Source organism: Triturus cristatus, chromosome 12, assembly GCF_964204655.1.
Source record: "Triturus cristatus chromosome 12, aTriCri1.1, whole genome shotgun sequence".
In the NCBI taxonomy this organism is placed as follows: Eukaryota; Metazoa; Chordata; class Amphibia; order Caudata; family Salamandridae; genus Triturus; species Triturus cristatus.
The window spans coordinates 45786066-45812113 of record NC_140595.1 but is presented as its reverse complement, the minus strand read 5'-3'; the positions used below and the strand labels follow the sequence as shown (position 1 = coordinate 45812113).

General features: G+C 44.9%; 1 protein-coding gene across 1 annotated transcript in view; it reads right to left on the bottom strand.

The window, feature by feature from the left end:
- Nucleotides 1-1217: 1217 nt before the first annotated feature.
- Nucleotides 1218-26048, bottom strand: part of DPP9 (dipeptidyl peptidase 9) — a 75164-nt gene continuing 50333 nt past the window's right edge. Inside the window, exons 16-21 of the mRNA XM_085639220.1 lie at nucleotides 17862-18007; nucleotides 16261-16407; nucleotides 14429-14581; nucleotides 9937-10079; nucleotides 8763-8874; nucleotides 1218-2328 (exon numbers count right to left, since the gene is read on the bottom strand). Coding sequence (XP_085495346.1) covers nucleotides 2236-2328; nucleotides 8763-8874; nucleotides 9937-10079; nucleotides 14429-14581; nucleotides 16261-16407; nucleotides 17862-18007 — 794 coding nt within the window. The 3' untranslated portion in view covers nucleotides 1218-2235. The remainder of the gene's footprint in view (nucleotides 2329-8762; nucleotides 8875-9936; nucleotides 10080-14428; nucleotides 14582-16260; nucleotides 16408-17861; nucleotides 18008-26048) is intronic.

Here is a 26048-nt window from a genome sequence, read left to right as displayed (position 1 = left end):
AAAAGGAACCCTTTTCTTAGCTATTGTGCATCACTAACAATCTAGCTGTGGAGTGACCATTTATTATCTTACCACCATCCATGCCCAGAAACTGGCACGGTGGTATACTTACCAGGAAATCCCAATCAGCATTCCATTACTTGCCCCATCATGTTTGAAGACAAAAAGGGAAAACAGCAAATGACTGTGTGGAGTACACCCAAGCCTAAAAAAAAGTTTGCCCCCACAGGTCTTGTCATTTTCAGGAATCCTTACCAACCTTTTCTGCTTCTTCCAATGTGGGGGGACACAGCTTGCGGCTGCTATGACACTATGTTTTACCTCTTCCATTTTCTCCCGACTCCTACTTCAGCATACAACTAGTGGAGACCTGAACACATTTGGAAGCATACTGAAGTCTCTCTTATCTTCTAGCCACAAGAAGACCAGGCAGCCTGCCTTTGGGTTCTACTCAGGAAGCTGCGGTCCTGGCTTCCATGAGCAGTCTTATCACCGGATCGTTCTGCTGTGCTTCACTCAGTTGCGACTGTGCAGGGTCCATCTAGGTCTTTTAAATGGGTGAGCCAGTGTATCGGCTAGTTTATCTAGCCCATGGCCAGTCATGCGGTCCGAGATGTTGGGGGCTAGGGGATGAGGGGTGACAAACCAGTATTTGAGTTAGACTGACAGGGGTGCTAGTCTCCTGAAGATAACACACTGTTGGAATAAGTGCTTTAATAATGAACAGATGATAACACAGACAGAATATACAAAGCTAACGGCAAGTGCTCCGCTTACACTCAAATTAAAAGCAGCGTTTGTACGTGTTAAATGCTTTTGCAGGATGTTTGGATGACCAGCTACTTTTGATACATAATAAATAGTGCCTTTGCATGCACCTCTTAATACAGCCGTTTTTGCTGTTTCCAAGCACTGCACCTGAAAGATGTTACAGTACTCAATTTATTGACCCCAGAAATATGGAAAGCTGTGATGTCTTTGCCGGGATTCAAACTCATAATACAGATGTAAGCTGCAATCACTTATCTCACCAAAATCTATTCCTGCTTAAAATCTTTTTGTTGTTGTGATGTAGTGGTGAAAGATTGGCAAGTTCCAGTATCTCCCAGCCTGGTCACCTAGCATTACGCGATCTGTAAACATTTAACCCTCAAATCCAGGGTTTGAATTTGTCTGGACTGATGAAAGGCAGAACACTTTCTGGACAAGAGGCACTCTTTTTCCAATGTTTTAATGAGTTGCTCTGTATTACACTCATAATTACAAAAGAATAAGAATTCATAAAAATATTTTCTGTTCATAATACGCACTTAAAATACTTGGGCAGGTTGGTGTGGTTGTTGCCCCTGATGCACCTCTTGGCCCACACTGGGTGGAGGGAGCTAGTCCAACAAGGGAATTATCCTATTTTAAACGGATGCAAAAACCGAAATGGTGAGACAATGGAAGCAGTCACTGTCCGCCAGAGCACTGAAATCGAGATTCCCGGAGGTACAACTAAAGCGTGAGATGGGCAAGCAAGAAATGTAAGTAAACAAACTCCCCGGAGCAGCTGCAGGCTGGGAGCTTTACACCAGTGCCTCAACTTCTCTCTCCAACAAAATTTGCCATTGATGGGATTCAAGGCAGGGTATTGTTGCCAGATACAACTAGGACTAGATTTACTTAATGGCTTGTTGGCACAGTACCACATTCAAGGGAAGAGAGAGAGAGGGGGTTGGTTCACAAAACTTTTGATGGACTTCGACAGCCCACAGCCCATCCTGAAAATATCCCTAAAATAGCCAGATGTGAGCCTCAAGGGCTTATCAGTACCTCCTTAATCCAGGTGTGAATGAGGAATCCTGGCCTTCGGGGTAAAGGATCATCTGTCTAGTGTAGGTCTTTCAGTATGAATCCAGCATTCCTTGGTGCATGTACCATTTTCCGGTTCACCCAAATTTCCAGACTCCTGCCGTCAGTTGCATATAGCCGGTGTTGCCAACAGTGGTGTGGGACTCATCTGCACCAAAAGTGCCGAGTCCAACTGTTGGCACAATGACAATATGTGCGCTAAAAACTCCAGACAATGGTGAGAAGGATTCCAAACTGTGAGAAGGACTGGGGCATGGCCCTCCAAAGCCGCTTGTAAAAGACCCAGCCGGACTGTCCTGCAGGCTCGAAACAGGAAGGCGGTGGAAGGGGAGGGGTTGAGGTGAGCTACTAGAGTCCAAAAGGTGCCAGGAGCATGTGTCCTCAGAGGTATTCTTGAAGAAAGTGCAGCAAGGTAATCTCGTAGTGCTCTCCCGACTCCGGGCATCGAATACTGTGCCTTTCATTCGGATATATCTAGAAAAGAGAAGAAGAAAACTATGAGTCCATACAGTTCAGTTGCATAGCTTGCCAGCAGTAGTTGGATCTTGCAGAGAGGTACAGGCAAAATCATAAAGATGGTTCTACCATCTGCAATACTACCAATCGCACCCTCATACCCAGACATCAACAGCACTGACCAGAGCTCTTTTTTGAGACTGGTTATAAAAGCAAATTACAAGACACCCCTGGGCTAGATCAGTGCACATAACGAATAGTTTCTTACCTGTCGGTGTAGTTTTGCAGCTTGAAGATCTTTCTGGATTCACTATGCTGTGCATTATTCCGCGATCTTGTGGTTGGGTCCGGATTCGTAGTCTTTTCTTTGGTTTTTTTTTTTTCGTAGCCCAGGTGGGCGTCGACGTACACCATTTGGTGCACCTCCCGTAACGTCGTCGTGCTTCCTGCGGAAGTCCCACCTTTGGGGCGCCATCTTCGGGTTCTTTTTTCCTTTCCTCTTTTTTTTTTTTTTTTTTTAACCCTAGGCGATTGATTAATCCTTCTTGTCCCTTTATCTGTATGTTTGTATTTCTTTGATCTTTTCCATTTTACCCCCTCTTCCTCCAGCCTCATCTTCCTGGCGGAGGTGGGTGGGTTCGCTAGTGAATCCAGAAAGATCTTCAAGCTGCAAAACTACACCGACAGGTAAGAAACTATTCGTTTTGCAGCGTGAATCTTTCTGGATTCACTATGCTGTGCATCGATTTTGTAGCGGTTTCCCTAGTTCTGTGGCGGCTGGGTGGTAGATGAGCGTTGGTCGTTGAAAATGTGCTGAAGCACCTTCTGTCCAACCTGTGCTTCCTTGTTCATCTGAATGTCCACGCAGTAGTGTTTCGTGAACGTGTGCACAGATGCCCAAGTTGCCGCGAGGCATATGTCCTGGATGGGCGTGTTCGCCAGGAAGGCCACGGTGGCCCCTTTCTTCCTTGTGGAGTGAGCCTGCGGCCCCTCCGCTAGCTCCTGTCCAGCCTGTTTGTGGCAGAATTGAATAGTGAGGGCAATCCACCTTGCGATGGTGCCCTTAGTCACTGGTCTACCCATGAAGCTAGTAGCAAAGGACACAAACAGCTGTTTCGACTTCCTGAGTTCCTTGGTTCTCTCAATGTAGTGCATCACCGCTCTTCTGGCATCGAGGGTGTGCAGTGCCTTTTCTGCGTTTGTAGTCGGGTTTTGGAAGAAACTTGGTATCTGGATAGCCTGATTTATGTGGAACGCCGACACTACCTTGGGCATGAAGTGTGGGTCCGTTCTCAGGACTATTCTATCTTTGTGAATCTGAATGTAGGGTTCCTGCAGCGTTAGTGCTTGAAGCTCGCTCACCCTGCGTAGTGAGGTTATGGCCACCAGAAAGGCTGTTTTCATAGTCAACATCTGCAGTGTGGCCTTGTGAATGGGTTCAAACGGTGCCTTCATGAGCTCCGTCAGGACCACATTCAGATTCCATGCCGGCGGCGGCAACCTTTTCGGGGGGGCCATCCTTTTGGCTCCTTCCATGAATCTCCTCACCACCTGCGAGCTGAAGAAACTTCCACCTTTTTCACCTCTGGTGTAGGCCACGATGGCCGCTAGGTGTACCCTTAGTGAGCTCGAGCAGAGGTTACTCTTTAGAAGGTGTGTGAGGTACCTCAGTACTGTTGAGTCTCTTGTCATTCTGTTTTGCAGGCCCTTTTTCCGGCACCACACAGTGAACCTCTTCCATTTTGCGCTGTAGCATTTTCGTGTAGTTGGTTTCCTCGCCTCCCGTAGCACTCGCATCGTGCTCGGCGGCAATCTTAGGTGTGCGAACTCTAGGTCTTCAGGAGCCATGCCGCCAGGTTGAGGGTCTCTGGCTCTGGGTGCAGGACCTCTCCGTTTTGCATTGAGAGCAGGTCCTTCCTCCTCTCGAACCTGTATGGGTCGCCTTGTGCCATTTCTTGAATTTGTGAGAACCATGTCTGCCTCGCCCACTGCGGAGCCACCAGGATCAGGGTCATGTTGCTGGTTCTGCACTTGTCGAGCACTCTGTGCAACAGGGGTATCGGTGGAAAGGCGTAGGCAAATGTCCTCGACCAGCTTATCCATAGGGCATTTCCCTTGGATTGCTGATCTGGTTGCCTGGACGCGAAGCTTTGGCATTTTGCATTGTGGCGTGTTGCAAAAAGGTCTATTGTGGGAGTCCCCCATCTCCGGAAGAGTTTCTCCGTTTCCTGGCCATTGAGCTCCCACTCGTGTGATGCTGAGGTCTGCCTGCTTAGCCAGTCTGCCTCCACATTGTCCTTCCCCGGTAGGTGAATTGCCAGTAGATCTATCCTGAGAGGTATGGCCCATCTCCAAATCTCCTGAGCTAGGGATGAGAGCGGGAACGACTGTGTCCCCCCTTGTTTGTTGATGTAGAACATCGCCGTGGTGTTGTCTGTTTGGACCAACACCCTCTTGTTGAACAGGTGCCTCTGGAATGCCTTCAGGGCTAGCAGGATTGTTTTCAACTCGAGGTAGTTGATATGGCGGACCGCATCTGCTGGGGCCCATAGACCCCTCACTCTGAGGTTGTCCATGTGCGCTCCCCATCCCTTCTGCGATGCGTCCGTGGTAATGGTCACTGTTGGGATTGGTGGTGTCAGGCTTCTCCCTGCTGTTATGTTGTCTCTGTTCCACCAAGTTATCTCCTCCTGCACTGCGTGCGTAACAACCACTAGATCCTCCCAGCTTCCGTTTGCTTGTGACCATTGTTGTTGTAGCCATTCCTGGAATGGTCTCATGTGCAGGCGTACATTCGGCACCAGCTGGATACAGGACGCCATCATCCCCATCATCTTGCTCACAGCCCTCACTGTCAGAGCTCGCCCCTTCTGGTAGAGCTTCGCCTCCTTCAGTAGAGCCTCTGTCCTTCTCTCGCTGGGCACTACTGTACTGTTGCGGGAGTTGATCTTTGCCCCCAGGAAAATCTTCACCTGCTCCGGTTCCATCGATGATTTTCCCCAGTGGATCGAGAATCCCAGATTTGTGAGGGTGTCTGTTACGCGTTTTGCGTGCCTCTCGCACTTTCCGCGTGAGTTTGCCTTGACCAGCCAGTCGTCCAAGTAGGGGTAGACATGTATTCCCTGCCTTCGTAGGTGCGCCGCTACCGCCGACAGGCATTTTGTAAAGACCCTTGGTGCTGATTTTAATCCGAAGGCCAGGGTCGTGAACTGGTAGTGTTCTTGTTCGATGTTGAATCTTAGAAGGCCCTTGTGCCTTCTGTTTATTGGGATGTGAAGATAGGCATCCTTGAGGTCCACGGTGACCATGAAGTCCCCTTCTCTTATCTGTGGCAGAACCTCCTGCAGTGAAGTCATTTTGAACCTTTGCGTTCTGATGAACTTGTTTAGGTAACGGAGGTCTAGTATGGGTCTGAGGTCTCCGTCTACCTTCGGAACCACGAAGTAGTTTGAGTAGACCCCTTTGTTGCGTTCTCTGAACGGCACTGTCTCTATGGCTCCCTTTTGCAGGAGTTTCCGCGTTTCTTCTCTGAGTCTTGCCAGTTCTTGGGCCGATCTCAGTCTTCCCCTTGGTTTCCTGTTTGGAGGTCTTTTCTCCAAATCTACGCAGTACCCGTACTGCACAACGTTCCGTATCCACTTGTCTGTGGTTATACGCCGCCACTCCTGAAGGTAGAACCTCAGTCTTCCGCCTACTGGTGTCGTATGCTCGTAGGCTCTTGAATTTTCTCTTCCCCCTGATGACACTTTTTTGCGCCTCACCCTTGGGGTCCTGACGAGGGTAGGCGTCCTCTTGCGTGCTGAGTCACTTCGTCGAGGGCTGTTCGCCCCCTCTCCTCCTTTGGCCACGTCCGTTCCCTCTCCCGCGAAAGGACTGGCCCCGAGGTTGATATTGCCAGTTTTGCTTCTGCTGACCTTGTCCGTGACCTTCACCCTGCTGACTTTGTTGGAACGCCTGGTGCGACGTCCCCTGCTGGCTTCCTCCCCTACCGTAGTGTCTTCTCGAGGGATTTCCTCGCCTCATTCCCCTCAGCTGTAGGGCCCCCATGGACCTCGCCGTCTCGTTTTCTTTTTTCAGCTGGGTGAGCTTGTCGTCCACTGTTGCTCCGAACAGTGTCTCTCCATTGAAGGGGGTGCCAAGGATGTTGTTCTGCACTTCCGGTTTGAATCCCGAGATTCTTAGCCATGCATGCCTCCTCTCTGTGACCCTATGGCCATGAGTCTTGCTGAAGTCTCTGCCCCATCCAACGCCGTCTTTATACAGGAGTTGGCGATGTTTTTGCCTTCATCTATCAGGTGAGAGGCTCTCTGCCGGTATTCTTCGGGGAGGTGCTTTACTAACTCCCCCATCTCATCCCAGTGTTGGTATTGGTGTCTATTGAGGAGTGCATTTGAATTCGCCATGCGCCAGTGCATTGCGGCGTTCCTCTCGACCTTTCTTCCTGTGAGGTCAATCCTCCTGCTCTCCTTATCCGGGGGTGGGCCCGAAGTTGCTGGTACGTTGGCCCTTCTCCTGGCCGTGGAGGCTATGATGGAGTCCGCGGTCACGCTAACCTTGATGTAAGGGGGGTCCAGGGAGGAGTGCTTATATTTCTTCTCTGTCCTGGGCGTGATCGACCGGCAGGTCGCAGGTTCCTTGAAGGCTTCTCTCCCCTGATTCATCACGCTTTGTAGCATGGGGAGGAACTGGCTCCTTGTCTGGATGGGGAGCAGTGTCTCGACGAGAAAATCGGCTTTCGGTTTCTCCTCGTCGAGTTTGACGCCGAAGGCCATTGCTGCGCTCCTGACCACCATATTGTAGACCCCGATGTCGTCGGGTGGCGAAGGCCTCGAAGGGTACGTGTCCACGGGCTCCTCCGGGTTTTTGGTGTCGAGATCGTGCCATTCGACGTCGTTGCTGGTAGATGCCGCCGATTCGTAGAACGACCGTTGGTCTTCTTCCTCGGCTTCTCCCTCATAATAGGGCTCTTCTTCCTCTTCGAGTTCCCTTGTCAGCCCTTCGGCGTCGAACTCGTCTTCGACCTCCTCGACGTCCGCTGATGGAACCGTTGGAATCTTGAATTCCTTCATTCTGGCGTCGAACTCCTTCTTTCTTTGAAGGATGTTCTCCATTTCGGCCTCGAGCCGCCTCTTCTTTTTCTCCATCTCGGAGATGCTTTCGGCGTCGACCGCGGGTCTTTTCGATGAAACTTGCGTCGACGTCGAACGTTCTTTCTGCGTCGATCGGCCCGTTTCATGGGATGCTTTCGACGACCCTTGCCTTTCGGCGTCTTTCGGCACCAGGGAGTCCTTATCTAAGGATCCGCTCGGCCTCTTGTCCGTGGTTCCCCCTTTGGACGTCGAAGTTTTCGGCGCCGGGGCTCCCTTCGTGGACTTTGACTCAGATTTTCTCGAGTCACCCTCGTGTTGTCGAGGTACTTTCTGTTTTGCGCTCGACGATTCTCTTACCTCGTCTTCTTTTTTCTTGTCGGTCTCTACGACCGTGAAGTTTTCGGCTGTCTCGGCGACGTTGTCCTCGTCGTCCGAGGAGAGGCCAAGAGCGTAGAGCGTCGGGGGCTTCCCCTTGCCATCCATGCTGGCGTTGGCCCTTCTCTGCCGCTCTCTCACCCTGAGTGTCTAATCACGCAGAAGGCTGAGCAGGCGTTGCAGTCGATACTCTGGTGATCGACCGGTAGGCAGAGGTTGCAGACCGGATGCTGGTCTCTCTGCGCGAACTTGTGGTGGCAGTTTGGGCAGAACTTGAATGGCGTCTTGTCCATTGCGCTCAGGGTCTCTGAGCGTGCATTCTCCAAGGCCGTCGAAGAAAAAGGGCGCTGGTCCTCCTTTCTTCGCGCTCCTGATGAAATCTTTTCCTTTCCTGATATCTTCTAGTGTTTCTATCGACGAAACTCGCTTTTCTTCCTTCTTCCTTCGAGTGTAATTCTGGAGCTTCCCGATGACGATCCAGACCCAACGGCGGAAAAAAGAATCTGAAGATGGCGCCCCAAAGGTGGGACTTCCGCAGGAAGCACGACGACGTCACGGGAGGTGCACCAAATGGTGTACGTCGACGCCCACCTGGGCTACGAAAAAAAAAAAAAAAAACAAAGAAAAGACTACGAATCCGGACCCAACCACAAGATCGCGGAATAATGCACAGCATAGTGAATCCAGAAAGATTCACGCTGCAAAATCAGATTTAAAATGGCAGTCTGGTACATCATGTCACAATAAGTATCAAAATTCAAGCTGACATTATCAAACAAAGAAGCATTTTGGAATGGCTCTTGTTTGAGACTATTAGCTATGCAGGGCTCTAAAAACAGAACAGATTTATTTTCTATACACTGTATGGTCCCTTTAAATTGCTATTGACTAGCATATGACAATTGTGTTCAGTGTATTGGAAGACTCAAAAGCTGCTCCACCCCACCCCCTCCCCAACCCCCCTCCATCCCCCCACAAATCTCTTACCTGCAGCTGATAGGGTTTCCCAGCACGAATAAGCTGAGATACCAAGAAATTTGTGTGAAAAAAGTGCACATTTTCATCTAGGAAACCATGAAGAATCAGTAATCGATTTGGCCTGGGGAGAAAAAGAGAGTAGACTCAATTCATGTATGCATGGTCAAACGTTTAGGTACGTTAACATCAACAAGACAGGAGTCACTGTAATACATATCACATATATGTGGATGCTATAACCAAACTAGCTTGCAACAGCCAGACCTGTGGCCTCTTCCCAACAAGTGAATCGTCGTCATACCTAATAGAAATAAAAATCCCACTTATCATCCCAAACACACCTGCTTCCCCCACAATATCACACCCCTACACGTTATCACTCTTAAATTGTGTCCCCAAACTTTTACACTTCCTCAAAACACAATACCTATACAGAAACTGAAGCACTCCAGTAACACGGCCCCTAGTTACACCCCACACAGCTCCTTACATTTGCTGTACAAAGGGTCTTCTAACATCTTGCTCAGGTGCCATCTTCTGCATGTAGCATTATTCCGCCTACCTCCAACAACTCTCCTCCTTTCACCGGAGCGCATGCTTCCCTCGATGGACATGTAAACACTAATAATCTGTGCTACCACCCAATACAATGTACCATTTCTTCTCAAAAACCTCTCGCTTTAAGAGTACACCAATATGCCTGCCCTGCATCTCACATTGCTCGTCCTCTTTACAAACAAAGCTACACTTCTTACAATTGACTGGTTTCACACAGCTGTCACTTCATCTCGTCTTCAGCTTTACACCCTCCCCCAAGTATTCACTGTGCTAAAGAGACACAAAATAAAGCTGCTGTAAATTATTATTAAGGTCTGTGAGTACCAAGTTGCCAATAACTGTGTGAAGCAGAAACAAACAGTAGGATAATCTAGTTACAAGGCATTATTTTCCATCTCCATAAAAATACCTTCAGTTTTTCCGTGAGATGAGTCGGTAATACAGAGCACATACCACTAATTTCTGGAGAGGTCACCTGCAGAATTACCAAATACTGTGTACAGATCTAAGCAACAGTGTGAAGACCTGACAATAATGATATTATCAGCTCAGTCCTTTCCACCAATGCATAAATAGGATATTTCTATTTATCAAATAACAACTTCCCCCTTCGATGTTCACTTACTCATTTGGAAGTTTATCTACATGCAGTGCCACAGATCCTGCCTCGTAACCTTGGTGGTTGTTCTCTGGAACATCCATGTACCGTTCTGTGTAACCCGTGTCGTACGCCATCCACATCGTTACCGGCGCACCAGCAATAGCAACCTGTCAATCAAGAGAGATAAGTGGGTTCATGTATCTCTGAAACAAACGTCACTCACAGTGCACGCATTTGCAGCCCGAGTTGCTTAAAATATTTTGGGAGAGGTATAAGGGGTGGAAGGAAAGAAGTACCGCAAATGGTTATAAGGGGGACAGAAAGACTAATAGAGGACTTTAAGTTGCAAGCATTAAGTTGGCTTTCTGAACCATGGAAAGTGCTGTCCCATCTAGGGCATGCAATAAGAAAACTAGGTGCACACTTCATAAGAAAAGAGAAAGAGCACAGGATTCTACATGAGATTTGGAAGAACTCAGAATAGGAATGCGGATATGCAAGCGAGAGGATGAAGTGGAGGATGAAGTGGGAGAGAGATAGAAGGGGATCTGAAGTGAATGGAAAACCATGGAACGGAGAAGAAGGATGGAAGCAAGGAGACTATAGGAGAGAAATGTCAAAAATCACATTTGAAGGAAGGTAAGGTAACTGCACTTAAGTGCCGTAAAGGGAGAGGAAGGCTTAAGTGTAGAGAGAAATGCAAAGCCTTTTTTTTTTTTTTTAAACACTATAAATATGCAACTGCTCCTGCTTCTAAGATCTATAGTGACATCTGATAAATTCAAGGACAGCCACAGGTAATCTCTCTCTCCCCCTCTCTGGATGAAGACAGGCTGTGGGGTCCTGTAGGGATCATAACTGGTGAAGGAAAAGTTGCATAACTGTAATCCTAGTTCTTAATCATTGATTTTTCTTTGAATTCATAAACAATACACTGTCTCCATTTCACAAACAAGATTCCCAAACACATAGTAATGTATGAAATATTTTATTTTTAAAAACAATTTCCCAAAGAAAACTGGCCTATAGAAAGGCAATGTATTTCATCTTATCTTAATATCTGCTAGGCATGTGCTGTAATACGGAGTGGGATTGAAGGCTTTTTTTTTTTAAATCAGCTGACTAAGAGGGGCAGTTATCCAGTTAGTTTTAACATGGCAGACTAGGCAAAGATCTCTATTAACACTTTCTATGTACTTGATTTTAAGCGGGTCGGACAAGTATGAATTCCTACAAAATAACCACGACAGAAAACTAATAACAAACGAAAGGCACTTTTCAAGCTCCATCTTGGGTTTTCTTTAATTCATTAATAAGAATAGCTTAGTAAGCACATCCTGAAGACTAGTAGAGGTGAAAAACCAGAACGAAAACAATAAATAAGTAAATATATGAAAACTTTACACTTTTTAATAATTACATTGCGCAGGAAGCCTTGCCTACTACGGTGTCTACTAAGGGGTCAGAATTAACGCATTAATGTCTAAAAAGGTAAGGAATTACTTTCAGGGATATAGCATGACAACCTGGCTCAAGGTCATTACTGACACTTCCTCTACTCCTGAACTTTACACGTAAAAATCACTGATTTCACAAGTGTTTGTATAAGTAGTTCATAGGAAGCAAAAGACGACTACAACACGCAGAATGCTTTGCACTATTACACAAAAGTGCATGACTGGAAACACTGTCCATAAAGGGAGGTAGGTGGTCACCCTGTTTGGGTAGCTCCTTTACATGTCTCTGAGATGGGCCATTGCTTAGGAGGGCTGATGGGCCCGAACTGCCCGTGCAATCACCCGTCGGTTTACCTGGAAGGGATTTGTAGCATTTCTGGCAGTAGTCATTTACAAGGTTAATAGCAACCAGCATGACCACATGCTTTGAAGAAGACGTATTCATTGCAGACAGGCCAATATTTTACAAAGCGTTCTTTTAAGTCATGCTTGTCCTCATATTTTATCTAGATAATACTTTAATACTTAAGGCCATTTTAACCTCAGTGATATGAAGCAATGTCTTTGCGGGAGATGTCAAACTTGGGAAGAATAATGGCAATAAAGTTGTGGGATTTATGTGGAAATCAATAATGCCTACCTTTACAAATGAGAGAAGTTTCTTAATGCCACTATAAACAAACTTCTGTATTGGGCCATGGATGCATACAGCATGTATTTCAATCACTATTCCAGCCATACAGAAGCTGGCTTGCTTGAGATGTGTACAGGTCGGCTTTATGCTTAAGCTTGAAAAATGCAGGCTAGCACCTGGGAGTTCTAGGGCCAAGCCTTTGAAATATTTTAACCACAATCTAAGACCTGAGCCTAATCACAAGCTCTGATGTGGCAGGGTTAGGTACTAGCACAAACCTAGAGTATTCTCAAAATTATTCTCAAATATAATGGTGCCCAAAGGGAAAAGAGCAGCCACCAACACTCAAATCGTCTGAGGAAACCTCAATTTCTTCAAATATATACAAAACCCCAAACATCCAACGTTACAAAATCACAAAGTATGTGTGCAAAAGTTTTGTTGCTCCTTGTTAATTTATTTTCTTTCCTCTTCACATATCAAGGGTTGTTCTTAGTACATTTCATAATCACTACAATAGCTTCTGTAGCCGACATTTGTTTTGTCAGTTCGGTATGTTATCACCTCAAACTTCATCAGGGCAGCCGCCATCAGTTCTTAATAGAGTTGTGCACAAAGGTAAAAATATTTGGTTCATCAGTTATCTCTATGAACCGTTAATGGTTCACTCCACCTTTATTCGTGAGGAGAGTTCAAAATTGCCAGAGAGTATATTGCCTGTATTCCTTTAGGTCATTTGAAAGAGAGTACTCCATTCATGTGTGCGTAACGGGGTGGTAAATCAGGATACTTCTGAAAACAGGTGTATATAGACATGCCTTCGATAGAACACAAGCCCGGGGCTCCCAATAGAAAAACGTCAAGCACTATTATCACCCATTCATTCAGACTCTAATGTAAACTCCATTTTCCTTCTTAATATATCCTTACAACTATCTCCGGCTCTCTAAAGTAACCTGTGGGTTAAAAGCAGCTCCTTATACATGCCCCTAATTAAATATATGGCGGAGCACTGGTTAACTGTGAGGCTCCCATAGTAAAGGGTACAGACGCTGAGCAGGTCGATTGACAAGGCCTTAATGTCTAATGCCTACGCATCTAATGCCTTTAGATCAAACGTGCAGGAATGGAGCCAATCACACAGTTACTGAGAGACTCCACTAAGTCTAACAGGGTGGGAGCACCCACTTCACAGGTGGCGGAATCAACGTTGTTGAGAAGGGACCCAGAGAATGCTCGATACTTTGCTAGAAATCTCAGCTTAGACCACAAGCTCCCTCTATCACAGTTTTTCAAATCACTGAAAGGTGGTAGATGAGAAGCAACTCTCCAGAGTGTGAGACAGAAAAAAACCTTTCAAAAGAGGTTGAGGGAAGCCAAAACCCATACTTTATAAACAAATATTAGAGAAATATGAACCTTAAACAATGTAGAAATCTGCTCAAGAATACTTGCTCAATGGAGGGGAAAATGACTTGGCAAACGGAACCTGCAGAAAATGTTGGGTTCGAGTTTTTCTTTCTGTCCGGAATCTGAAAACGTTTTTTTCTCAGCTAAACGCATTTTATAGTACTCGTAGGCAATTTACAATTGCTGAAAGGGTAGAAACAGTGACCTTTTACAGGCATGCTTACTTTACAAAACATTTTGGAAAAATCAACAGTTATATAGAACAATGTGTTCCAGGATCCTGCACACAGGTGGGGGATATTCACTGGTTTAGGGCTTCAATTAAAAAAACCCATGATGAGGATCCATAAAGCAAACAGATCTCTACAAGTGCACCATTCGCTAGGAGGAGGAGCACACTGGCACAGGATAAAGAAAAAGGAGCATGATCTAAATGAAATGGGAAAAGCAATATACTGGACAAAAGAGGGGACAGACTGAGCAAGCGAAGGACAGAGGAGGTAAGAATTAAAAGAAAACGTCTGTGAGGCACATGAAGAGAAAATGAAGGCGACTCAATAAGAGGAAAAATGGTGCTGCATAAGACAAGAAATGAAGAAAACGTGTCTAGTAAAAAACAATGCTGCAAAATAAAAACAGATATTGGTGGGAGAGGATTGAAATTAATAAACAATAACATTAAATAAAGGTCATGGAAGAAGGCAGGAAAGGGGGGGGGGGGGGGGGGTTGGAGTATGTGGTCCAGACCCATGTATGCCAGTTAGGTAACATTCACTATTGCTGCCAGATTATTTGAGGCGGGTGGTCAGGGCATGGGTCGGTCTTTGCTTTGACAATCCAGAAAAGAGAGGTTGTGACACTAAGATTAAAAAGGTGGAGAAGAGCCTGAACATTTAGAAAAAAGAGAAGGCTCTGAGTTCCAATTTGGCAACAACAACGTGCAACAAGGATGGGCACACTTCCTTGTAGCTTGTATAGTTTCGAGAAATGAAAGAAAAGAAGAAAGTGGTCCTACCTTGAATATATGGGGCTTGTGGATGAGCCCCATGAGGGACAGAAAGCCCCCATATGACCAGCCATGGATAGCAACACGGCTGAGGTCTATAAACCCGTATTTTTCTGCAACAAAATGTAAACCTTCCACCTGGTCTTCAATCTCCACCTGACCCTGCAATAACAAGGGAGGGCATTTAAGATGAGAAACAAGACCCATACATGGATATTAAGTGCACACAAGCTGGGCAGTTTCAGGCAGACAAGTGGACACTGTCACATGCATGCAGTGAAGACAATCATGCTCTCTACACACAACTGTCACCCCCATGAAAACAAGCTATCACCCAAAACCAGCCAATTACTCTTCTGCTTTTGATGCCAAGAAATCTTTTACGTGCATGCAATTAGAAACACTAAGAAAAATAGGGATGCAATTAACTCAAAACCCCAGCAGATGGGCACAAAATCAGCCTTTCCCTCGTATTCCTGCCTGGAAGACTGACACGGACTTAAACTCCCTACACCCCAAACGAAGGCAGACAAAAACACCAACTCAAGCAATGCATCCATCCAGCTCCAGGTGGAAAAGCCTGAACACGGCCACTACCCACCCTGTCCAATGGTGCACACTGTATCTTACTTCCCCCAGAAGACGGATTAGGACTTGATGAGGTGGATCTATGTCCACTGGCAAGAGAAAGTCCACCCAGAATAGTCCGGCTCTCCACCTTTGACTGATGTACATGTCCTTTCGCCCTCTTGGTGAAGGGGGCCAATCCTACCCCTCCACTGCCAAAAAAGGGCTGCAAATACTGAACCCTCGAGGACGAACAGTGGCTCTGCCCGTCCATATTCCTACATATAGGAGCATATTTTCTACACCCATCCCACGTTTACTCGTGGAATGCCCTAAATTATGGCTTCATATAAATGTGCATATCAAGACCCACCCTGCAGACAAGCAGCTACTGTGGCCTGAGTGCACGGGCATGCTCACTGCCTCGGTAAATGGTCAACTTGTGAGTTATGCGTTAGACATCACACTTGCTCACCCACAGACAGGCATGCTTGTATTTTACCTTGGGAGGGGGCACGCCATTTGCAGGCCATTCCCGGCAGAGGGATTTCCAATCTGTCTAACCTGGGAAATGACCAAGTGCTTCGGGCACAGAAACTCACACACTACCCTTATTCCATCCACCAGACAGGTACAGACTTCCAGCAGACCAGAGTGCACAGTGGTCTGTTGGATGATGGGTGTGTACTGCTGCTAACCTTCTAGACGTGAGCATATCTTGCTGCTACCCAGTAGAAGCAGATACTCACTCTAATGTTGCAAATGAGCATACACCCTCGCTCCCAACATGGTAAATAGGTGTGTATTCTGGACCACGGCAGATGGTCAAGTACTCTGATCCTCACAACGGGCAGATGCGCACTCTGGCAGCACCCAGAACGCAATGACAAATTCTGATGCCACAACAAATGTAGATACTATGGAGTGTGGGGGTGAGGGGCGATCAACTGAAGCCGTCAGATATAGCTTGTGGCGGGAGACAGCCAGTGCTTTGACTCAGGCATGCTTGTCAGTGAGACATGCTAAAGAGGCCTCCTCCTGTAAAACACCACAAGTAACCAATACAATTCATGTACACATCTACATCATGAAATCTGGCATTAGAACGACAGAGTGCAAGAATTAAAAGCAAGATGAGGGCTCCAAAGAGCTTCACAGATAAAAAATGAGGACGGCACCAACACATCACAAGTGGCAAAGGTAGCTGCAGCCAATACATGTAGTTTAGTGACAGTAGCATTTAACAGTTTAAACGATAAGGCAATATTCCGTACCATTTGGTTTCTCAGGGCCCCCTCGAATGCAAGTCCTCGTTGACATGACCCCCTGCCATCAATCACCACCACTGCGTAACCCAGATGAGCCAGGGTGTTCAGCCTGAGGTACTTGATACCTTTGAAGGAGTTATTGACTAACTGTACCTGAAAGGACAACAAGAAATCAGGAATGGTAAGAAAGGATGGTGTTTGTTGTCCACAATGGGCAGGAGAAACCTTAGTGAAAAACCTGTAAGAGATAAATTGAGGAAAACCCAATTATTCAAAACAGAGAGATTAGAATCAATATACACTATACAGACGGGTGCCCTTTCCCCCACTAAGACAAAGATTTTATCTTGATGATGTGCCTCATACAGGTGACTAAACATAATGCATTCTTCAATGTTTAGGACTTCGACTGCTACAACCTCCCAAGGGTTCAGGCCCTGATCTGGAGTTTGGTGAACGGGATACTCTGTCACAAATGTGGCAGATATACTGTTCTCCTTATTACAGGTGTCATTGTATATAATGTCTTTGGAATAAAGAGGATGGAATATCCACCACGCTAGTGATGAAGTACCCAAACCATCTCAATACAAGTGCCTCAGCTATAATGTACTAGAAATAAAGAGGATGGGATATCCACCACGCAGGTGACCGAGCACCCTGTCCATCGTATTACAAGTGTCATCGGATAAAATGGACTAGTAGAATACGACTGGTGCAATGTCAGTCAAGTCAGGCTCTTAATGGGAAACATTCACCTCCACCATCTATACTCCATCACAAATGTGGCACAAGTGGCTGCTAGTTTGTAATGTATGTGAGGAAAGGTTATTTTCTGGTCATCTTGTTGTGGAGGCGAAAGGGTAGAGCATGCCGCACCAAAGGGAGGGAAGGGAATAGAAGGGAAGGGAAGTATGGAAAAAAAAAGGAGACCGGAGAAATGTAGGTGGGAGGGAAGAAAAGTGCAGAGACTGAAAGGAAAAGGGAGTGGTGAGGGAAAGGTGGGAATAAGAGATAAAAGGAGTGAGATGCAGATGAAGAGTGGCGCAAAAGGGTAATAAAAAAAAGTTGGAAGCAGTTGAAAAAAAGAGGATATAGTTAAGAAGAGGGACAAGTAAGAAAAATCTGGGGAGAACAGTATAGAGCACTACGCTCAAACTCTGTTTGGGAGAATAAAAATGGAACTTTGAGAATAACCACTCCAGCGACCTGTGGTTGAGCAGAATAAAGTGCATTTGACAGTTTAAATATTGTGAAACTAACAAACATACGTGCTTTAAAACAACCTAAAAACATTTAGGGATAAACTGTAATGAAAGACAAATGAAAACACACTGAAATCTGCTCTAATAGACCTTTCTATTCAAGAGCTATAAACATTTTGGTAGTGGGAGACCTGGCCATTACACAGAGTTTAAGTGCAATTTTGGAACAAAGATCTCAACAACAGCCTAAACCCAGACATGGTTCGAAGTGTTTTGGAGGGGGTAACGTCTTTTTTTTATTTTATTGAAGATGGTGTACACAAAGGATTTAACAGATACTATAAACAAAAGTGCCTCAGAGCATATAAGTTCACATAAAATTGCAGTGTGTGCTGGTCATACCTGTGGTCCACCATACACGAAGAGTACAGTGGGGTGTTTTCTGCCAGGGGCAACGTTGTGAGGTTTGTACACCATCCCATACAGCTCTACATCCGACTGGGTACGGAAGTGGAAAATCTCAGGTGGGACGTAGTACGGGGAGCAGCCTGTGTAAAACAAATGATGAAATAAAAAATGAACTGCCTTCTTAAAAATGTACCAAGCACAGAGGGCAAGTATTTAATTCAAAGTGCTACTTAAGCAGCACATGCAATACACATTGCGGTCATACTGCCTAATGTAGAGGAGAGTCACTGAACAACAGTATGACTTGCAATGGAAAATTAGATTAGCCAAAAACCAACCAGACACACGTGCCCAAGTCACATACTCTAGCCCAAGTGCCTAGCAGAATATAAGTGCTACAAGCAGTGAACACAGTTCAGGTGTACAAACATATAACAATGTGAAGAGCCACAGGACACAGGGCACCAACCAGACAGCATAAGCGAACCTCAAATAAGACTGCACAGCTCAAAAAACCCAAACTAAAAGGCAGAACCCAATACAAATACACAGCAAAGAGCTAAACAGCAGAGCACTCTGATCAAGAGCTCAAACTCTGAACTCCCTGATCACAGCAGAGGATTCACAGAGAAAAGCACACTGGTGAATGCCAAGACTCGCATACATTAAAGCACATCAGAAATTTCAGCACAAGCACACAGCCATATGATTAAGTAAGAAGTCCAACCAGAGACTCTCACACAGGGACCCGCCTTATGAGATACTGCACCCTAGTCTCACTCTAAACCAACACTGCAATTAACAGATAGGCACATGCTGCTCTGATGGAAAAGTGTGTGTCCCCTGTGGCTTATATGGGAAGTGAATGCATGTTATTATGCGTGAGGAGCACAGTTGTGGTTTTGTCAAGTTTTGCCTCTGCAGCTATGTGTGCAATTAAAGCTGAGAGGAGTGAAGGATGCGAAGAGACTGCTCAAACTGTGTTGCAGCCAGCTTGTATGCTGTGCCCACATATGGGTGCAGGACAAAGTGTGAGAATACACTAGCATGCAGAAACCTACCTTTGGAGTGACCTGCATACAACAGATTAAATCACGTTCCATAAAAGCATAAGCAAGGTGTCCAGAGATAAAAGGGCGCTATCCTTGGGAGGTGCAATCATGCATAAAGTGCAATATATGTTCTGGAGTCCATGAAGGAGTGGAACAAGCATTTCTAACTGCTCAATTTCCACACAAACCCAAATCATCTTCGATCTTTACAAAAGTTCCTCTCTCATCTTGGTCTTTTGGTTTATTCCCTATTGCAGTTTCACATTCTTCGGAGATCAGTTAGCAGTATATTTCAGATACAACCCCCCCAGGTTACCTATATTTCCTATTTCATTGAGCTTATTAATAGATTCTTCTTCTTCTGTTAGTTCTAGTTTCACTTTCTTTTTATCATCTTGTGAAGTCATGGTCATATGCCCTTTTTAATTGTTTCAGTATTCGCACAATTTTTTCTTTGGGGCCCAAAGTTCAAAGTAAGAAATTTGCAATTTGGAATTGGGGAGACCTATGGAATGGCTTTATAGCAAATGGAAAATCCTTATTTACTAAAAAAGAAAGATACTTAGTAGGAATGCACTCCTTCCCTTGTAGTGTTCTTTTGTTGACATCTGCAGTGATTTATGAAGTTCTGAAGAGTGATGGAATAAGGAATTGTATAATTTCAAGGTCTAAGATGGTCCTAAAATGGTGAAAATGGATAACTTTATAACGAGTGTTTAATAGGAGGGAAGTTTCCCATATAGCAGTGCGACATAAGGGTGCGCCAGTTTCTGCCCAAATTTTCTGCTTTTACATGAACTGTGACCGGGGGGGGGGGGGGGGGGGTGGGGGGGTCACAGGATTTGTCGGCACGCATTTACACATGTGAATTGTTCGTATATTGGCAACAAAAGAACACTACAAGGAAGGAGTGCATTCCTACTAAGTACCTTTCTGTATACGAAACGTACCGTCCCAATTTGGTTTGCACCCCATTGATAAAACGGAATATAAAGGAACTTCAATGGAGGAGAATTTCAATCACTAAAGAGACAGCGGCGAAGCAGGAAGTGGATTTCGTGAAGTGATGATCACATCCATTAAAAGTGCATCATAGCAGCGGACGCATTGGACTGTTGATTCAGGATTCATATGTCTTTCTTTTTCCGTTTGAAGTACTGTGGTTGTTAGAGCAAGTGATTTTCTGCACGCATTTTACCATTAATGTTACGTCATTTATTTTGTTTATTGTGAAATAATGTTTTGCTTAGCAAGCTCTTAGGGTGGGTTTTTGTCTATTAAGGTTCGTTTTGGTTGAGCCACGTTGCTGGGGAGTGCATTATGGGATCTGTAGTTTACTTTAGGTTTTTTGAATCATTAAGTATAGCTTTAGGGGTCATGGGTTACGAGGCTGGGTTTGAGAGGATTCACATTTGATTGGATACACGTGGGGGAGGCTTCTGCTTTATAATTAACGGTTGACCGCCAACAAGAATTGATAATGTTATCAGGAAGAGAGAGGAGTATGAAGAGGTTCGGCTGTAGGCGGCGACTCGCACTAGGTATTTACGATGAGTCTGATAATTAAGGGATATGAGGTAGTCGATTAAAGCGAGGGTGTATCACGGGTTGAATTGGGAGATTTAAAGTAATGCCACTAGTCTTGAGGGTTGCACAATACGTTGGTTACATTTTAATTTTAGCAGCGAATGTTGTAGTTATGAGAGAGAGTGGGAGGGATAGGGATGCGTTTGGTTTTCGGAGTATTTGAGTTTCAATGCATTAGAAATAGAAGGTGTGGGAGAACGAGGGTAGACGTAACAGGAGGGGAATGTTTTGTTTTGTATTGTTTATGTCAGCAGTGACTGGGTGGCGGAGATGTGCTTTTTATTCTACAGAGACCCCTGACGAAGAGCCGGTTAGGCTTGAAATGCATTGGGCACAAGTAACGAGTCATCTTTGCTGCAAGTTTTTATCTTGACCTTTATTTTAACATGTTACTGTGAAATGCCTTATGAGCGCTCAGTGGACATATGAAAAAATTAAATAAAGAAACAGGATGGAATTTCGCTGTCTCTGCAGTGATTTGTGAAGTTCTGAAGAGTGATGGAATAAGGAATTGTATAATTTCAAGGTCTAAGATGGTGAAAATGGATAACTTTATAACGAGTGTTTAATATGAGGGAAGTTTCCCATATAGCAGTGCGACATAATGGTGCGCCAGTTTGTGCCCCAATTTTCTGCAAATCCTTATTTACTAACAGCAGGCACAATTTGGAAGGAAGCACATTCACAAAATAACCAATCGTGATATGAGAATCCAAGCAATAGATGTAAAGTGAAAATCTTTAGTATCTATATAAAACTCTCAAAATAAATAAATTTATTTTGAGAGTTTTATATAGCACGGACAAGACCACAGGGGGTATCAGAGCGCCTCACAGAACGGTAGTTGTATAGTTACAAGGGTACACTATATAGAAAGGTATTCCCCGGTTAAATTAAGGTTCAAGAGGGGGGGAAAAAATCAGGAATATTGAAGTATAGACCTCTTAACCAACCTATCTGATTTTACTAGGTAGAAAAATCTCTAAATTGATATAACAAAACCCCACAATGTACCCCATAAGTGTACTGACTTCACAACATAAATGCTTTTTCTTTGTATTTATTATTTAATCAAAAGCAATACATGATTTTTTTGTATCAAAAATATATATTCATATAACATTTTCAATTTTTTCTTTTTTGTTTTGTGATTTACATGAATTATCAAAAGACATATATGTACAAAATCATTAAAAATAAACAACAGTTAGATCCTTGCCCTAAGCAAAAGCAGTGATTGAAAAATTGACAGTGCCCCTCAAAGAACAACAAAAAATATGTACATGAAAATTTAACTGTCTAATCTCACATACCAACATCCATACCACAAAATATACACAACAAAAAGGATTGTAAAACATATATTTTCCAACTGGAAAGATCTTCTTTTAATTATTATCTATCAACATATTATTCTGCTGACATTTTTCTCAAACTGACTTTTTCTTATTTTCTTCGGTTTTAAGTTGATCCATAGGAGTTTATTTTCCAGTTGTGAAAATAGTTGGTCTGGTCTACGTACGTTTCGGTGATAGAGTAAATAAAATCACCTTCCTCAGGACCATCAAAGAGTTAAAAACCGTAGAGGGGCTACTTTTATTCTGAAAATGCAAAACCATTTTATGTCAGATATGGGGAACATGAAGGTGCTTAATGTGTTCTTTATGACAAATTATATTAAAAATTTCTTTTAATGAGCTGGTACATGCTTGTCTCAGGTAAGCAGAAAAAAGGGAGCCGTTAAAGTGAGAGATAGAGAATTCTATATAGCCCTTCTCCAAAGTCCCAAGAAGTGCAATTAATTATAGAAATGACCTAGGAGAGAGCTTGTGATGTGCCTAAGGAATGGAACAAACTGAGAACCCATCTCCTTGTGCTCAAAACAGAGAAGCAAGATTAAATCTAGAATACCTGTTTCGACACAGATTGTGGAATTGAATCGCTATGTAGGATAATATATCAACATATTTCATTATTCAATGATGGCGCCCGCTTTGTCTGATGACCGCAAATAGTCTCCTTCATGTGACCTAGACTTCTTGGATTAGCGTCTAGACTAATAGAAACAACCTTATATGTAGCTACATCTAGAAGTACTACTAGATCTCCATTAGTCAATAGATCTGGCTAATTTCTACAGATCTAACTAATCTCTACATTAGAGCCCATATTACAAACCGTTTTAGGATAATATGCCAACATATTTCACCATTCCAAGATGGCGTCCGCTTTGTCTTATCTCACCCCTGAAATGTATATCCACACTTCTCCGCAAGATTATTTTTGCAAACATTACGAATTTTTATATTCTATGCTTTGTCGTCTACCCCTGATGCTATAGATTCAAAATCGGTATCAAATCATTTTACTTCATCCACGGACATATTTCAATAATTATAACATGTACTATTGAAATACTCTCCTTATTAGTGACGCCTGACTAGTCCTAACAATACTAAATATAGATCTTTCATGTGGGCTTTTCTTAACATACCAGACATAGCACACGCGGCAGTATAACTTTCTCTATCACATCAGTATTTGTGGATTATGACCTTCTCCAATATGTCGCCCAAATTAAACCATTACTTAGAATTACGACACCAGGTAGGCTGACAATATCGCGAGACTACGTGATAATTGGCAGACATTTAAAGGTGTCTGTTTTCACTTACTAGAAACACTACATCGAGCAACAGGAGGGACACGCTGTATTAAAGCATGAGAGGTAAGAGAATACCAACGACGCCGATACCGCTTGCCAGATTTTTAACCACATTAGTTTTTTTTGCGCGTCTAGTTAAAACAACTCAGACTTCTCAGACGTTTAGAATAGTTTCTCATAACTAACGAGCACCCGCTTTCTGTTTTCTTTATTGCACAGTCATCAAAGTTTATTTCAGATCTAGAAAGCTTTTTCTCTAACATTCGACTTTTTATAACGTCATAAGCCAATTGGATCCAGGAGATCACTTGTAATTTTGGCCACACCAGACCTATTAATAGGTCGTTTCAGTCATCAGGCTCTTAATTGTAATAGATTGGTCACGCACATACCATCGCGAGACTATATTATAATCGCCATATAGACAAACAAGTTTGCAAGCTCCCGTAACTAACCAATTGTCAGGATAAAGGAGGTTATATACTCTAGAACCTTGAAAGACAAGACGAGATCGTCTACAATTACACCGTTCGTTTAGGTTTATTAATTATAGTATCACTGAGTTTATCTATACCTACATGCAACCATAATATAAGCGGATCATCTACCTGCTTTGATTTAAATCAAGTTGTAGAGATCAAGTAGAGTGCCTGCACACTTCGGTCAATGTTTGGCCCCTATTGAAAATCTCATAAAGGTCAGTCCTTCTGCGTAATACGCCTGGATGTCGTAAATAGCTTTAGCCTTCAATATTGATCTGATCTTCTTTCACATTATAATATAGACGAGCCATGCTACTCTGTCTGTCTGAATTATTGCTAGATATATGTTCTCGTAACAGAGTACCATCGATGGCTCAATAGAATTTCTGCGTGAAAAAATGACTAACAGTCTGTAACGCCCTGAACGTCTCAGGATCGTTTAACAGACACGACAATGAGGACGCAACCACTAGTGAAGGGTTAGTTGTTTTAATGAAGGCAAATATAATACAAAGAATAAACAAGTTATAGTCACTGGAATCCTCCAGGCTAAGTACGTTACCAGCCCACAGCACGGATGGTCCTAACCGTCCTCTGCATATACGCCGGTCCCGGCGTATGCCAACAGAGGGCAGAAATGAAATGGCCGACAATGCCAATCGGTAGGCTGTGAGGGGCACGAAGAGTGTTGGGGAGAATCGAGGAGTCAGGGAAACACCCAGCCGGGGTCTCTACCTGAAGGGAGCAGCCGCTCAACCTCTTCCTCAGACTGCACCGGGACGCGGAGTCACCTCCTGGTGATGCGTCACCGATACCCCAATCACAAGCAAGAAGACTGAACCGAGAGCAGCCGCTCGATCGATCCTGTGGACTTCCGAGTCTGTAACGCGGCAAACACCTCCTGGTGTGCGTTACAGCTGGCAGTCCCTGTGTCTCTGGTCGGGCTGGGAGTTACGACTCCAACCAGCAAAAGCGCCACTGCGCTTGGACTCAGCCGAGTCAAAAAGCGAAGCTCAATGGTTGACCGGTAGAGCTTCCGGGTCCTTCACAGGTGACGATGGGGCAAGACACGGCCCAGGGAGTAACGACTCGACCTACCTCCGTTCTTGCCTTACTGGAGCACCACTCCGGAACACTGCTCTTCACGAAGCAGGTACGTCGGTGTGAACACAATATCCGACAGCGTTGTACCTCCCGGTTCCTCCCTTTATAGGGCGTGTTTTCCTTGAGTTATGTAACAGCTCTCCTGTTTACATAAGGGCGTGTTTCCTTGAGTTATGTAACAGCTCTCCTGTTTACATAAGGGCGTGTTTCCCTTGAGTTATGTAACAGCTCTCCTGTTTACATAAGGGCGTGTTTCCCTTGAGTTATGTAACAGCTCTCCTGTTTACATAAGGGCGTGTTTTCCTTGAGTTATGTAACAGCTCTCCTGTTTACATAAGGGCGTGTTTCCCTTGTATGACAGGAATTCTTGACAGTACATCCTCCCTCTCAGCGGCTCCCCACGGGTCCAGCGCTGGCAGGAAAACGCCGATGGAACAAGGAGACCAAGCGCGGAGCATGAACCCCTTCAGCCGGTTCCCATGAATGCTCCTCCGGGCCATAGCCTTTCCACGCAACCAGGTACCACAGCTTCCCCCTGCGCCATTTGGACGCCCGTATGCCCGACACTTCATACTCCACCTCCGACTCCACGCATACCGGCCGAGGTGTCCCAGACGGCTTGGAGGGTGCTGGTTTGAGCAATGATACATGAAAGACAGGGTGTATCCGCAATGACTGGGGCAAGCACACCTTCACGTTCACGGGACCCATACACTTGGTAATTCGATAGGGGCCCATGTACTTGGGATGGAACACACTGTTCTTTCGAGACCTCATGTTTCTTGTGGATATCCAGACGTAGTCTCCAGTGCGGTACAGTGGCCCGGGCCTTCTCTTCCTATCTGCCGCAGCCTTGTATCTTCTCTTGGCCTCTATTAGGACAGCCCTTGAGCGCATCAATGTGTCTTTTATGTGTGCCACCCTGTCCGCTGTGGCGGGAATCCTGTCCTCTCTGAACGGATGTAGAAATGGCAAGAACCTGGGATGTTGGCCATAGTTGCTATAGAACGGAGATGACTGTGTGGAGCTGTGAGTGGCGTTGTTATAGGCTATCTCTGCAACCCATAGCAAGTCGACCCATTCTTCCCTGCCCTGGTCCACAAAACATCGCAGATACTGTTTGAGCGTTTGGTTCAGGCGCTCGGTTTGGCCGTCCGTTTGAGGGTGGTAGCTGGTGGACAGGGCGGTCTTAACATGCAGCGCAGTGCACCAAGTCTTCCAGAATTGCGCAGTAAACTGCGACCCCCGGTCCGACACGATCACCCCAGGTAATCCATGCAGTCGTACCACA